At 33.5% G+C, this 13705-nt stretch overlaps 1 protein-coding gene across 1 annotated transcript in view; it reads right to left on the bottom strand.

The window, feature by feature from the left end:
* LRP1B (LDL receptor related protein 1B) overlaps nucleotides 1-13705 on the bottom strand; it is a 1749164-nt gene that overhangs the window by 367630 nt on the left and 1367829 nt on the right. The window contains exons 41-42 of the mRNA XM_064287257.1: nucleotides 12529-12718; nucleotides 8444-8648 (exon numbers count right to left, since the gene is read on the bottom strand). Coding sequence (XP_064143327.1) covers nucleotides 8444-8648; nucleotides 12529-12718 — 395 coding nt within the window. The remainder of the gene's footprint in view (nucleotides 1-8443; nucleotides 8649-12528; nucleotides 12719-13705) is intronic.

Here is a 13705-nt window from a genome sequence, read left to right as displayed (position 1 = left end):
TGACATGCATATGATGCGACTGAAAATACCATGGCTTGGGTCAGGTGCACCTTAGTCTTCAAAGTGGCGTCTTTGCTCTTCAACACTTCAAAGAGGTCCTTTGCAGCAGATTTACCCAATGCAATGCGTCTTTTGATTTCTTGACTGCTTCTTCCATGGCTGTTGATTGTGGATCCAAGTCAAATGAAATCCTTGACAACTTCAATCTTTCTCTGTTTATCATGATGTTGCTCATTGGTCCGGTTGTGAGGATTTTTGTTTCCTTTATGTTGAGGTGCAATCCATACTGAAGGCTGTGGTCGTTGATCTTCATTAGTAAGTTCTTCAAATCCTCTTCACCTTCAGCAAGCAAGGTTGTGTCATCTGCATAACGCAGGTTGTTAATGAGTTTTCCCCCAGTCCTGATGCCCTGTTCTTCTTCATATAGTCCAGCTTCTCGCATTATTTGCTCAGCATACAGATTAAATAGGTATGGGGAAAGAATAAAACCCTGATGCACACCTTCCTGACTTTAAACCAATCAGTATCCCCTTGTTCTGTCTGAACAACTGCCTCTTGATCTATGTAAAGGTTCCTCATGAGTGCAATTAAGTATTCTGGAATTCCCATTCTTCACAATGTTATTCATAATTTGTTATGATCCACACAGTTGAATGCCTTTGCATAGTCAATAAAACACAGGTAAACATCCTTCTGGTATTCTCTGCTTTCAGCTAGGATCCATCTGACATCAGCAGTGATATCCCTGCTATATAGATACATAGATTATACTATATAGATACATAGATTAGATGGATGGATGGACGGACGGAGGGACGGATGGACGGACAGACGGATGGACAGATGGATGGATGGAAGAGAAGGTGGAAAGAAAAGAAGACTACTTCATTAGTTTATGGAATAAACTAATTGATTCTATAAGTAGGAGAGAAACACTTGGTGTTCTAAAAATGTAACATATCTCATATCCTTATGATTGAACTTATAATTAAGATTAGTCTTCAAAAAATTTCTTTCCTTTTGTTATCAAAACAGTCCATCTTATCAGAGCGTGTTTATATAGGGGAAAAATATTCTGTGTCCTTCTCATTTTAAAAATAACTCTTAGAACTTTGTATATCTGCCTGGGAACATACTCTGAAAACAATGTTGGATCAGGTTCCTAAAAGAATGTCAGAAGTAAGAAATATCAGCAATTGCAATTCCTGGGAACATAAACATCTCTTTTGGAGGGGTTTGTGTCACTCAGGTAGCAGATACCTTCCAAGGAATGATTAACACTTAGAGGGTAACTGCAGAGAGAAAGGCTATAATCATGCTGTCTTAGCACCTGTCAACATTACTTATTGTTTCGGCCACTGGAAAAATAGAAACGACAGGAGAGATACAGAATAGAAATAAAAAGGAAACAGAATGAAATTACTATCTGTTTTCTTTTTTTGGCCTCATAACTAAATCACCTAAGAGTATTCAGTTGTATATCACTAAACATGGAATGTTATTCCTTAGCAGTATAAATGTTTAGGTAGAATAACCACATAAATTAATGTGACACTATAAATTTAGAAAAACACAGCCAATTATTTTATTTTTATCAGTACCAGATTTGAACTGTAAGGACTTATATTTCACTCTGACCACATGTATAATAAAATAGAAAAATAATACCTAATTCTAACTTTGATTGAAGAAATTAAACATACGAATAAGCTTGTTAAACTTCAGCATTAACAAATAACTAAAACAGAAGAAGAAAAACATATTTTTCAAAGCACTTTTTTCTGACTCCTTTTTTACTATATTAAAAGAATCTGTTTCTTGATCTACTGATAAGTAATGGGTAATATAATATTTATAAGACAAACTAAGTGATGTAGAAATAGTATCTCAGCATTTTTCATTTCTCTACAAACATTTAAGCCCATAGGACTTCACGTGAAAAAAAAAAAAGGTTTTTCTGATCAGAACAAAGCTACATCCTGTGTTCCATTCTGAAGTGTCATAACCAGCATATTAAAGAATTTAAATTGAATGAACTAAATAAGCCTATTTGACTTTAACCTCTCATTATGGAAATGTACTTGACCAAAGAATAATTCCTGTGAATATTCAGCAGGAGATTATTCTTCAAACACACTTTGGGAAAGTTAGGGATCAGACTGAGTTTGTGACTCATGATGCTTTGGTTTACAAGAATCTTTCCCAAACCTCGAAATCAATTAACTTAAATATAGGTTGTTTCCTTTTCATTAAAGAAGACATACTCTTTCAAATATTTCAGATAGAAATGTCTAGCTTCTTTCAAGTCAGTCAGTTTCCAAAGGGATGGATGTTTTATCTCTCTATTCCTCCTCCTGCCCTCTACAATCACCTACTTCATCCAAGGGAAGAAACATGCAAACCATACAAAGGAAAAGCTCCTTTCAGAAATTGTTCCTTCTCTGGTCATTCCTTTTTATTGCATAGTTTCAGCATTTTTTTTTACTCCATAAATTAAACAATATTTTGCTTCTTTTCTTATATTTTAGGGTTGGTATTTTAAGCCTTTAATAGAATCTTTAAACCTTAATAACTATTCTTTTTGCTTCCTATACTTTATTGTTTTTAATTCCACAGTTTTACCCGGTCACATGTTTGCACAGTACCTTGTACATTGCATTAAAAATGCAAAAATAAAGTGGAAACTATCAGTTTTCTTACTTATTTGAAAAAAAAAATACAAATTGAATGCATGCTTTATTGAATACCTTAAAATCTACTCTCAGGTCACACTTAAGAAGATTTTTGAAGGTTTCTAAATAATGGGATCAATTCAATAAGTAAGATGGGTAAAAATGTGGCCTCTATTTTCTCTATCATAACTGTAGACAGACCTGCCAAATAAGACAAAGCAGAAACCTGCTTGTCGATATCTTAATTGGCAAAGACATTTAAAATTTGCACATATCAATGCCTAGATTAGAATATGATATGGTAGTTTCTTAGAAAACACTCAAAGTTGCAAATCATACAGTCTCACCTTTCAATTTCACAAGTGATCTAAAAATGCATTCCTGTGCAACCTAGAAATACACTTCAATTACAAAAGTTTTGTATGTAAGGACTGCACATGAAGCCTTTCCATCAGAAGAAAAATATTCGAATAATCCATCCCATTCTCTTAGCATATCTAAGTAAATTAAGTATGCTAATGACCCATTGAACAAATAATTGCTCATGAGGAGTTCATTTGAACATTTCTACCTATATTTCAATTTTATTTGTATTATTAAAAAGCCTCATACTGGTGCACTGTTGGTACTCTATGTGGAGTATTGAAACATGTCTTCACTGTACTGCTGGACTCTTTAACTCAGTTTTGAACCCACTGATCACACAAATTGGCAATTGGAAGTCTAATAAGCACCAAGATATTCATGTTAATTAAAAAGATACTCAATTCAGTCAATATACATAAATTTACATATACAAATTATATTAATGTAATTGTTCAAGGTGAACAAAATAATAGTAAGGAATGGAGATAATAGGAAATACACACAGACACACACACAAACACACATGTATACATAAAAGAATCTGGTACAGAGAGATGAACTGAGCAGTAGAATTAACTCAAATGTCTAGACATTACTTTTTCCGTTAGGGAGGCCTTAGCTTCTTTGAGGATCTGAGAAGAAATCTCTAAAAGGTATCCTTTGACTTCCAAAACTGCAACTCAAATTAAGAATCTATATATTAAGCACACACTTTTTTACCTATCATTTAACTAAGAAGATTTAACTAGGAAATAAAAAAGAAGGCCTGAACCAATAGGATACCAGAAAAATATTGGTCAACTTTTTTCAAGAATTATCAGATATAGAAAGGTTCCTAGAGTTTCTAAGACTTCTGTAATATTATTCTGTATGTGCAGAGTAATTTTTCAGAATTAATATTATTCGTATGTCTTTATCAGAGGGAAATGCCTTCTTTCTAAACTTCTAAATAGAAGTCACATTGCATCTTTAACCTTTCCCAAAGGCAACAAAAAAAAAAAATTTTTTTTTTTTTTAAAGGCAACAATAGACAAACTAGCTTCTTAGTAACAGCCTTTGTACCAACATTTTATGGTTATCTTAGTAAAACAACCCATTGATCATTTAAATTGTCAACTGAAAATATAATAAGCATCCAGAAATAAAGGTTAAATTTTTACAAAATTCAATTCAAGGGCAAATAACTTATATTCTAGTTATAAAATGAGTAAAATACAAGAAGGAGTATGTAACACAAACAATACATAATTTAAAGCTAAGTTTCTGGTATTAACCATGAATAAATGGCAAAAGTGTTTGATAACTTTAAGAATCATTTGTCAGAGCCGCTGGGGGATAAATCCTTTATTAGGTATAAAAACAAAAACAGCTGAAAATCAATAGAAATGTAATATTCTTTAATTTTGTGAAAGTTAGTTGACGCCATTGTGAATTCAAAGAGATAGAAAAGATATTCTCTGTCCTCAAATCTAGTTGAGGAGATAAAATATATGCTTATTTAAAGAAAGCTACCAATACCAAAATTAATTATTGATATTTCAATTATGATTCTTAATATTTTGCACTCAAATGTTATATTCGGAAGAGAATTACTGTTACGAATGGAGGTAAGACAATTTTATAAATAATCTCATAAGCCTTTTTGCATTGCCCTGAAGTTTTTTGAAGTTTGGTATTCTTGAATGTAATCATTTTTATGAAACTAGAGATAATAATGGAGACTTCTGAATTGTCTGAATCCTGGTTTCAACTCACATGTATTAATACAGGAAAGAGAAAGGAGACATACATTAAAAAGCTTGTATGTCAAGTTTTGATATTATTTGTGGTGAAAGGAGAACACATGTTCTCTATCCTTTCTTATCTGAAGGAAGAAAAAAGAAGTTCCAAGGTATTCAATGTGTTCTTTACTATTGTTTTTTAATTTATTTAGTTACAGAAGAACTAGACAGAATTTTTTTCTTTTCAAAGGCAAAAGTAAGTAGAATTTATGAGAGACTACATAGCCTGTGTTCCCCTCTATGAGCTCTTTCCACCAACCATCTGCCAGTTTGTCATACATGGTGCCTTGCACGTTACTATGATGCTAGAAGCTGTGCCAACATTATTTCAAATACCAACAGGGTCATCCATGGTGGACAGGTTTAAATGGAACCTCCAGACTAAGACAGAGTAGGAAGAAAGACCTGGTGATTTACTTCCAAAAATGAGCTAATGAAAACCCTACGGATCATAACAGAATGTTGTCTGATATATTGCTAGAAGATGAGGCCCCTAGGTTTGAAGGCACTCAAAATACCAGTGGCTACAGTGATGGACTCAAGTATGCAATGACTGATAGATAGGGCAGGACTGGGCGATGTTTTATTCTGTTGTGCAATGAGTTGCTATGAGTTAGAGCCAACTTAACAGCAACTAACAACAACAAAACAACAATGGTCTCTATAACGAAACTATCTGTATTCACTTTAATTAAAAGAAAGATTGGTAGGGCACAAAGGCAATAAGAGATTTGATAATGTTCACTCCATCAGGTATTAAAAAAAAAAAATAAGGCTTCAATTTAGGATTCCAGGAAAAGAAAAATTTTAAAAGAATTAAATGAATAAAACTTCCTCCTGCCCACTCTAGAGCTTATTTGTAAACTTTAATAAAAATTAACCAAAAACCAAACCCAGTGCCATCAAGTAGATTCCAACTCATAGCGACCCTGTAGAAGAGAATAGAACTGTCCCATAGAGTTTCCAAGGAGCGCCTGGTGGATTCGAACTGCCTACCCTTTGGTTAGCAGCCGTAGCACTTAACCACTACGCCACCAAGGTTTCTTAATAAAAATTAGAGCATACTAATTTAATAGATATTAATTTCTAATTTGAATCATAAGTAAACATCAAGTTTTTTCCTAATTGTACCATTTTAAATATACCTAAACAATGAGTACATACATTAAAACAGGAAGGCAAAAGGAATGCTGAAAGCAAAGAAAAAAATCATAACATACCACTGGACGGTTGTGAGAATAAAATGAAATACAAGGTGCCTGGCAATGTCTACAGTGCTACTTAATGACTGTTAACTAGTGTAGTGACGATCAGTTAAGTTGATATAACTCTCAGAAACCTTAAAAAAATGAGGAGGCTAGTGTATAAGGGGTTTAAAACAGCCAAAATGAAGGCCCTAGATTTTGCAAAAGTGTTAAATGATTTTTAAATTGATCACTTGTCTTATTAACAAAAAATATAACCTTTCTCTTAAATTAATTAGAAGTTATGTGAAGATATAGGTGAGAAGCCTATACACATGTAGTAATTTTTGGAATATTTGTCCAGCTCTCAGTCCCAACTAGAAAATATCTTGGTTTAGACAGGAAAGGGAATGGGAGTAACTAGGCATAATTTTTTCTAAATGTCAAAACAAATCATTTAAATAATATTTGTTAAGGATATATTACTTGACCAGCTAGAGTAACTAGAATTTTCACACACAGAATAGATTTGGGGGAAAGAAACAAAGCAAGTATTTAAAAAAATAAATTGAGGTGGATGAAAGATATGAAGAATTCTAAAAGCTTTTTCCACATTAGGTTATAATAGGAAATAACACCACATTGAGGACAATGATTTACTTGCTACAGACTGTTTTTCAAAACAGCCTTATTTAGAATTTCTAGGCTGTACTCTGGGGTGTATGCTTTTGTACCATATTCTTATAATCACCATGAAATTTAGGTAAGGAATTTGCACATCAGAAAACTAAAGTTTATAAAGGTTAAATCATTTGCCTAAAGTCACAAGACCTTTAATTGGAAAATATAGGCCAAGGATTTACATTTATGGTTCTTAAATCAAGGTTATTGTCTTGAGCACAAACTGAGTTTCATCAAGTCTGAGCTCATTGTTTCAATGCCCCCTAATCAGTCAAGTGTCTTGTATCAGTGCTATTCAAAGTAACTGCTCCACAAGGGAAGAGGAGTCTTTATCAGAATGTAAATCCACACACTACTTCCTTCTTCAAGATGCTCATATATAATCATAAATACAGATAAAAATAGATATATAGATATGTATCTGTCTATATATACACAGACGTGTACATACATAAAAATCATACATATATACATACATATACATTCATACATAATATATAAAACCCAAAACCAAACCCATTGCCATTGAGTCAATTCTGACTCATAGCTACCCTATAGGACAGAGTAGAACTGCCCCATAGAGTTTCCAAGGAGCACCTGGTATATTCAAACTGCCGATGTTTTGATTAGCAGCCATAGTTCTTAACCACTACACCACCAGGATTTGCACACAATACATATATATATAGTTAATGGAATTAAACGGTGTGCTTAATAACAAAGATTAGGGTTTGGAAAGCTAAGGTCCCCTGGATGCTTGCCTGTTTTTGTAAGCAAAGTTTTACTGGAATACTGTCATGTCCATTCATTTACATATTCTCAACGGCTGCTTTAGCACTATAAGGCACTATAGTTGCTACAGAGACCTTATGACCCATGAAATTTTAAATATTGAGCATCTCGCCTTCAAGAAAATGTTTGCTTCTTATCCCAGACCTTCCTCCACACAGTTGAGAAGTGAGAAGCCTAGAGATCACTTTGTCCTTCAGGCACGCCCTGGTGTGGGGATGGGGAGGAGGATTTCTCCAGAGGCATAACCACCCAGACATACCCATGAAACCTGAGTTTTCTCAGTTGGCAAGGACTGTTCCTCCTCACAGGACAAGGGAGAGTGCTGACATTTTCCACCCGGTGCTGTTGTTGTTGGGTGCCATTCTACAGGGCCTAAATACCTGCAGTAAGCGTTCTCTAGGGGGCCTATAAGGACTTTTCACTAACTTTTCATTTGGAACCCATGGAAAAGAGGCTGAGGGGAGTGATTGGAAATGGGCCTGACTATGAAAGAAATCATATTCACCCCCACTCAGAGCTTCCTGGATTGCTTTGAAGACCCAAAAACGGAACAGAGGAGTTTTTTTCTTTCCCAATTTTCTCATTTTCGTAGGATTACTAACCAATTTCATTTCACATTTAAAAATATATATACATATAAATAAAAATTCAACCACTGCAAATCACTCTAACACTTTCAGACTAATTAATAACTAGGAGAAAATCCATTATTGTCTCTCCAGAAAAAACAGTTTTTAAGAGTTGAGCAGTTACTATGGTAGCAAATGTACCTGAAGAAAGTTTTTAAAATATTATCCACAATTTCCTTTTTCACTGAGTACATTAGTTATTCAATGGGGTTAGTCTACACAATTAATGATTTCAAAATCACATGATAAGCATATTGCAAGAACACCAAAAAAAAAAAAATGTTTTCCAAATGTATCATTGCATAAATCTATAAACAAGAAATATCTGGTGAACTTACGTGTCTCTGGGACCCATCATATTCACATCTTTCAATTTTTCCTAGGCTGCCATCTGAGAAATACAGCTTCTCAGTGCGGTGGTCAATGGTGAGTCCATTTGGAGTGAGTATGTCTGTACTGACCACCACTTGAGCATTTTTCCCAGTCAGGGTAGATCTCATGATACTTGGATGCTGTTCATTCCAGTTGGTCCAAAACATTAAACTAATGAAAGAGAAAATTGTAATAACAAATTAAAATAGAATTTCATTAATTGTAAAAAACATTAGTAGAAACGTGGCAATGCCAAGGTATTAAAAAGAAGGAAAATTAATTGCCTCAGAGTTTATGACCCTTAAGGAAGTCTAGGTGCCAAGAGAAAATACTCATTTATATTTGCATGTATTGTTTCCCTTGGTTCTTAGATGAAACCTGGAAAATATTTCTAGAAAAAAAATTATCTGGTTCTTTCTCTCAAATAATAATTTAATTAAATTAAGCCACTTAGTTGTATTACAAGGATTTGTTTTTATCAAGGACAAAACAATTACCTTAAATGTTTTGTGAACTACAAATATACATTAATATTGCCGTTTAGTAGATTCTTGTGGTCATTTTGTACATTATTATTGTAGCTATATTTCTCTTTTTGATTCAAAATCTTCTTCCCTTTCCGGGTTTGCTTTTAAAATTCTGCATTCTCATTTTTATTATGTTTTACAGAAACAATATCGCTAGACTGTTAATTTTCTTTACTTATTTTAACTCTCTTTGTCAATGGGATTTTTTAAAAATACATATTACAGTGTTGTTTCTGGGATTTTAGGGATTATTCTTAAATCTTTAATATCTGTTACTCATATAGGTTTTTCAGGATGCCTTCTATCGGCATCAAACTTTACTCGGAAGAAGCCATCAGAGTCTATGGAAGTCCTCAGGTCTGTGTTTCTAAAAAGTTTCTCTCCTGGAGGAAAGGAGAAGCTGCAGGGTTCCAGTTTCCAACCCCTGTTTTTACTAGAATAGTTCTTCTTTATCAGTAGGAATGTCCCTAAGAGTTTATTGAAAATAGTTTGTTGCTGTTTAGGATGAATGGACTGCGAAGGAGGAGAGGGAGGGAGAGAGAGAGGGAGAAAGGAAGGAAGAGAGCAAGCTGGGTAGGCTGTTTTAAGTACAGGCAGTCCCAGGATTACAAGGGAGATCGCTTCCTAACTGTGTGTTTAAGAATTTGTGTGGAAGTCAGAACAGGCTGTACAGTTCTTATTTAGCTTTATTTTAGTGCAAAAAAAGGAGCACTGGTGGAGCAGTGGTTAAGAGCTCAGGATACTAACCCAAAGGTCAGCGGTTCATATCTACCAGCCGCTCCTTAGAAACCCTATGGGGCAGTTCTACTTTGTCCTATAGGGTCAGTATGAGTCAGAATCGACTCGACGGCAACAGGTTTGGTTTAGTTTTCTGGTTTAGTGCAAGAAGAAGATTGAACCCTTTCAATGATTTAAAAGCAGTACTTGCGGCAAATGGAGGTGATTATGATGAAGAATTTGTTGCATAGGGGTTGGCTCAATTATTTCTAAGTGAGGGCAAATTTTCGTAACATTGAAGGGTAAGTATGAGTTGTCTGCAAGTCAGAAGTTCATAACCCAGGGACTGCCCTACCTGAAAAATTATACTCAAACTGTACTGACAAAGAAAAAGTACTTAAAATAATATTTCACATTTATAGCAGGTGTACATATATCATTCCCATGTAAAATCATTTAAAAGCAATGTAGGTTTATAGCTAATAAAATCATTCACTATATGGCACATGAGGCTTGTGTAAGATGTTACTACTGGAGCATATTTAAACTCACAGCAAATATCTTTCTATTTGCTAATTAAGAAGCGTTTCCACCCATTGAGTAGAGCTGGGCCATCTACGCTCTTTGGAAAACAATTTCTTTCATTCTAGGGAATACAAAAGTTTTCTAAGTGAACAAATTTCAAAAGCATTCTATTCGATCAGTAAATTTGCAAAAAAGTAAGGTGACATTCCATCTTCTGAAAGTATGCAGTAGATTTAGCCACATGCTATGACTTTTAAAATGAAACAAATTATTAATTAAAATATTTTAAAAGTTATGCATATAATTTAATGTATTAAAGTCACCATTTATTATTTGCGATATTTCCCTAGATTTTTGGCTTTAGAATTGTGCAATTTGAGAGGTATTAGTGTTTCTCTCATTTTACCTCCTCATTTCACGGATGAGAAAAGAGAAGCCCAGAGAGGTTGAGTAACTCAAGTTTATACCAATAGCTAGTAACAGAGCCACATTTGAATTTGAATAACCTAACTTTCACCCAGAACTTATGATTTTATTTAAAAATTTCTGTTAATCAACTTAACACACAATGACTTATTGATACGTATAATGATAAAAATGTTTTTTATACTTTAAATATTAATTACATATAGTTTTCCAGTTAAAATATTTTTGGCATGTCTAATTTATAGTTCATCATGTATAAGAAAAAGTATAAATTTTAGCCTATGTAATAAATAATTGAACATAAAGAGCTTACTGATTAAAACTAATCATATATAATATCATCAATGATCTTCCTTTTGTTCAAGGTAGATTTGTGAATTACTTTGATCTACTCTCTTTTATTCTTATTGTAAGACATTTATTACTGTCCTGAGATTCTTCTATTTATCATCAGGATAAATGTAGCTGAACCAACAGTAAATGGCAGTGGTGTAGCAGAATGAGTTCTGCGCTGGGCATCAGAAGGCCATGTCCGTTGGAACTAATAGTCACAGGGCTATGTAAAGAGTTAATACATCTCTCAATTTTCACAATCTTCATTTATAAGATAAAGGTGTTCAATTAAGTGTATTAAGTCTAATCTCACTTCAAGCTCTGTACCAAAAAACCAAACCAGCTGCCCTTGAGTCAATTCCAATTCATGGAGATTCCACGTATGTTAGAGTAGAACTTTCTTCCACAGGATTTTCAATGGCTGATTTTGGGGGAAATAGATTTCCAGGCCTTTCTTCAGAGGGTCCTTAAGATGGACTCCAACCTCAAGCCTTTTGTTTAGTAGTCAAGTGTGTTAACTTTTTGTACCATCCAGGGAATTCTCTAGATCTATCAGTATTTAAATTTACTATTATTTTCACACTGAGTAACTCACATAGTTCTTTTTTCTGACAAATGGTAAGGGTCAATTCTTATCAGTCATTGTTTTTTAGTCTTCACTTTTTCCTCACCACACCTTGAAAGAACTCTTCTATGTCTGCCAACATAGAAGGCTAGATTGGTTTGGTTTTTGTTTATTTGTTTTATTTACAAACAAAAGAATTTTCTGGTAGTTAACCATACCATATTGTAAGACAGTGGAACAACCCACATGTATTTTTTGTGTGTGTACTCAATCTGAGCTTTGTTCTTCAGTTTTTTATATATCTGCTTGACTTATGACATCCTAAAAAGGCATAACTGTATACCATTTTGTGTGGTCTTTTATTCTCTTAATACTGTAGCCTGAGCATTTTGTCTTGTCATGAATTCTTCACAAGTAGTATTTTAAAGGCCTGTACAATATATCATCAAACAGACATAGACTATTTAGGCTGTTTGCAGTATCTAATGTTGGAAATACCTCTGCAGGTACAGTTTGTTGGTTTTCTTTATATTTTGATTGGAGAGATCCCCAGTTGTTGAAATTATTTGGTTAAAGTATGAACACATCTTTCAGGCTTCAATACGTGTTAATAGTTTTTTGGGTTTTCAACATTTTTTTTCAAATTTACTTTTTCAACCCACTAGACATGAATGCCTTCTTCCCATATCTCTTCTTCCCTAGTATGAACTTTTCTTATTTTCCTCATTTAAATTTGTTTTTATTGGAACTCACAGTGGGATGAAACCTGTCATTCAAAGTTTCCAGATTTTAATTATTCATATTTGCAATACTCTCACTAAAAAAAAAAAAAAAATTAGGAATTGTGAAATGACAACTTCAAACAAAAAACCTTGATTTTAAAGTTAGCTGTTTTTAAAATTAATATAGACTCTGATATTCCCTTATAGTGCAGAAATAAAAATGAGCTTATTCTCACTTTTGACATTCATCCAAAGCTAACACGTGTGGGTGGTCGTCCTCTGACATGGTGATGACTGCTTCCCTGTCGAAGGCTCCGGGCCGAGTCTGGTCCACTGAGTGTCTGGTGATGGATGAGGTAGTGGAACTGGTCCAGTACAACGTATCCCAAGCTCTGTGATAGGCAAGTCCTTCAACAGAACCCACATCTGATGGGAAAATAAAAGAATAAATTGACGTTTTTATTTACAAAAATTTGACATCTGGACTGAAAAGAAATTTTCTTTTTTATAATTATACCTATACATTATCTGCTGTTTTTTCACCAACTCTCAAGAATAAAAATATACAGTAACTGCAAAATCTACCATAAATGATACTGATAGCTGATTATGCACTGTAAAACTTAGCTGTGAACTGTTGCACATGTCATGGGAGCAGTTTTTGCAAAAAGATATCACAAAGAACACTGAATCTTGTCCTTCAAAAAGAACTCAAATAATTGCCTCTTTACTTAGGAAAATACTTGTAATCTTTCTTCTGTATCTTAATAATTAATTTTCAAAAAGCATCCAGTATGCATCCAGTTAATGGTGCTTTTGAAAATGATATGTGACAGATGTCATTTAAGTACAATTATAATGTGTTTTTCTCTTGAAACTATAACTGAAGACATAAAGAAAAAGTGAATACATCAAAAAACAACAACAACAATATTAAAAACCCCAAATCTAACTCCGTATTTACAACTATCAGACAATGGTAGATATGTTTTAATAAGTTAATACTGCAAGTTCTTTGATTCTCTTCAACTAATGTGATTAAAAAAAGAAGAAAGGTAATGAAATTAATTGCCAGCTAAGGCATGCTTTAAAAGTTGTCAGGCAAAGATCAATGGTAGTGCACAGATTTAATACATACAAGCGACAATGTGAAAAACATGAGTAATTATTCCCTAAAATTGTGTTCTCAATTACTAGGCTAACATAGGGTAGTTATTTATTTGTTTATTTATTTGTTATAGAAGTACATGAGTACATATTTAAGTATAAATAAATTATGATACTTCTCCCTTTACATTATCAGTTTTTATCAGTTATTATTCTTAGAATATTTTCTTTTGTAGTAAGAAATGAACATGATAACAAAACACAGAACCTTTGTATTGTGTTTCTCTCAAGTAATCTCTAAAAGGA

This window comes from Loxodonta africana, chromosome 6 (assembly GCF_030014295.1).
Source record: "Loxodonta africana isolate mLoxAfr1 chromosome 6, mLoxAfr1.hap2, whole genome shotgun sequence".
Taxonomy (NCBI): domain Eukaryota; kingdom Metazoa; phylum Chordata; class Mammalia; order Proboscidea; family Elephantidae; genus Loxodonta; species Loxodonta africana.
This window is presented reverse-complemented; position numbering and strand designations above follow the sequence as displayed.